The following is a 708-nucleotide window of genomic DNA, read 5'->3' on the forward strand; positions in this document are numbered from 1 at the left end:
GTGGGCCCCGTGGTGGGCGTGCCTGGGGACGGCGTGGTGGGCCCCGTGGTGGGCGTCGCTGGGGACGGCGTGGTGGCCCCCGTGGTGGGCGTGCCTGGGGATGGCGTGGTGGCCCCCGTGGTGGGCGTCGCTGGGGACGGCGTGGTGGGCCCCGTGGTGGGCGTGCCTGGGGATGGCTTGGTGCGCCCCGTGGTGGGTGTCGCTGGGGACAGCGTGGTGGCCCCCGTGGTGGGCGTGCCTGGGGACGGCGTGGTGGCCCCCGTGGTGGGCGTGCCTGGGGATGGCGTGGTGGGCCCCGTGGCCGTGGTGCTGGCGCAGTGGCCGGGGTCCTCACAGCACAGCACGCGCACGTGGTAGTTGTGGCAGTAGGGCAGGGGCCCCGGCTGCTCGCGGTTGCGGCACACCAGCCCGAAGCTCACGTTGCACTGGACCACCTGGCCCAAGTCCTCCAGACGCGTGTATGGCGCCCTCTCCGATCGGCACTGGATGTCCCAGGGGCGCTGGCAGAAGTCGTGCCCCGCTGAGCGGAAAACCGAGAAGGTCTCGAAGTCCCCGCCGTCCAGGCCCGGTATGGGGTAGTCCTCATCGAACCAGTCTGTCCACGTGCACCGTGGGCTGCAGCCCGTGGAGGACGAGGTGGCCACGGAGTGCGTGGTGGAGCTGGGCGGCGGGGACGTGGAGACCAGCGTGGTCCCGAGGGTGGCCGTG

The 708-nt window shown here is 73.2% G+C and overlaps 1 protein-coding gene across 1 annotated transcript; it reads right to left on the bottom strand.

Moving 5' to 3' along the window:
- Positions 1-6: 6 nt before the first annotated feature.
- On the bottom strand, positions 7-695 carry LOC145719529 (mucin-5B-like; the record flags this gene model as incomplete). The annotated part of the gene is made up of 1 exon (XM_081811012.1): positions 7-695. A coding segment is annotated over one exon (689 nt), but the record flags the coding sequence as incomplete, so codon positions are not given.
- Positions 696-708: the final 13 nt, after the last annotated feature.

The sequence above is a fragment of the Leptonychotes weddellii genome, unplaced genomic scaffold (genome assembly GCF_054177405.1).
Source record: "Leptonychotes weddellii isolate Sample4059 unplaced genomic scaffold, ASM5417740v2 HiC_scaffold_50723, whole genome shotgun sequence".
Taxonomy (NCBI): domain Eukaryota; kingdom Metazoa; phylum Chordata; class Mammalia; order Carnivora; family Phocidae; genus Leptonychotes; species Leptonychotes weddellii.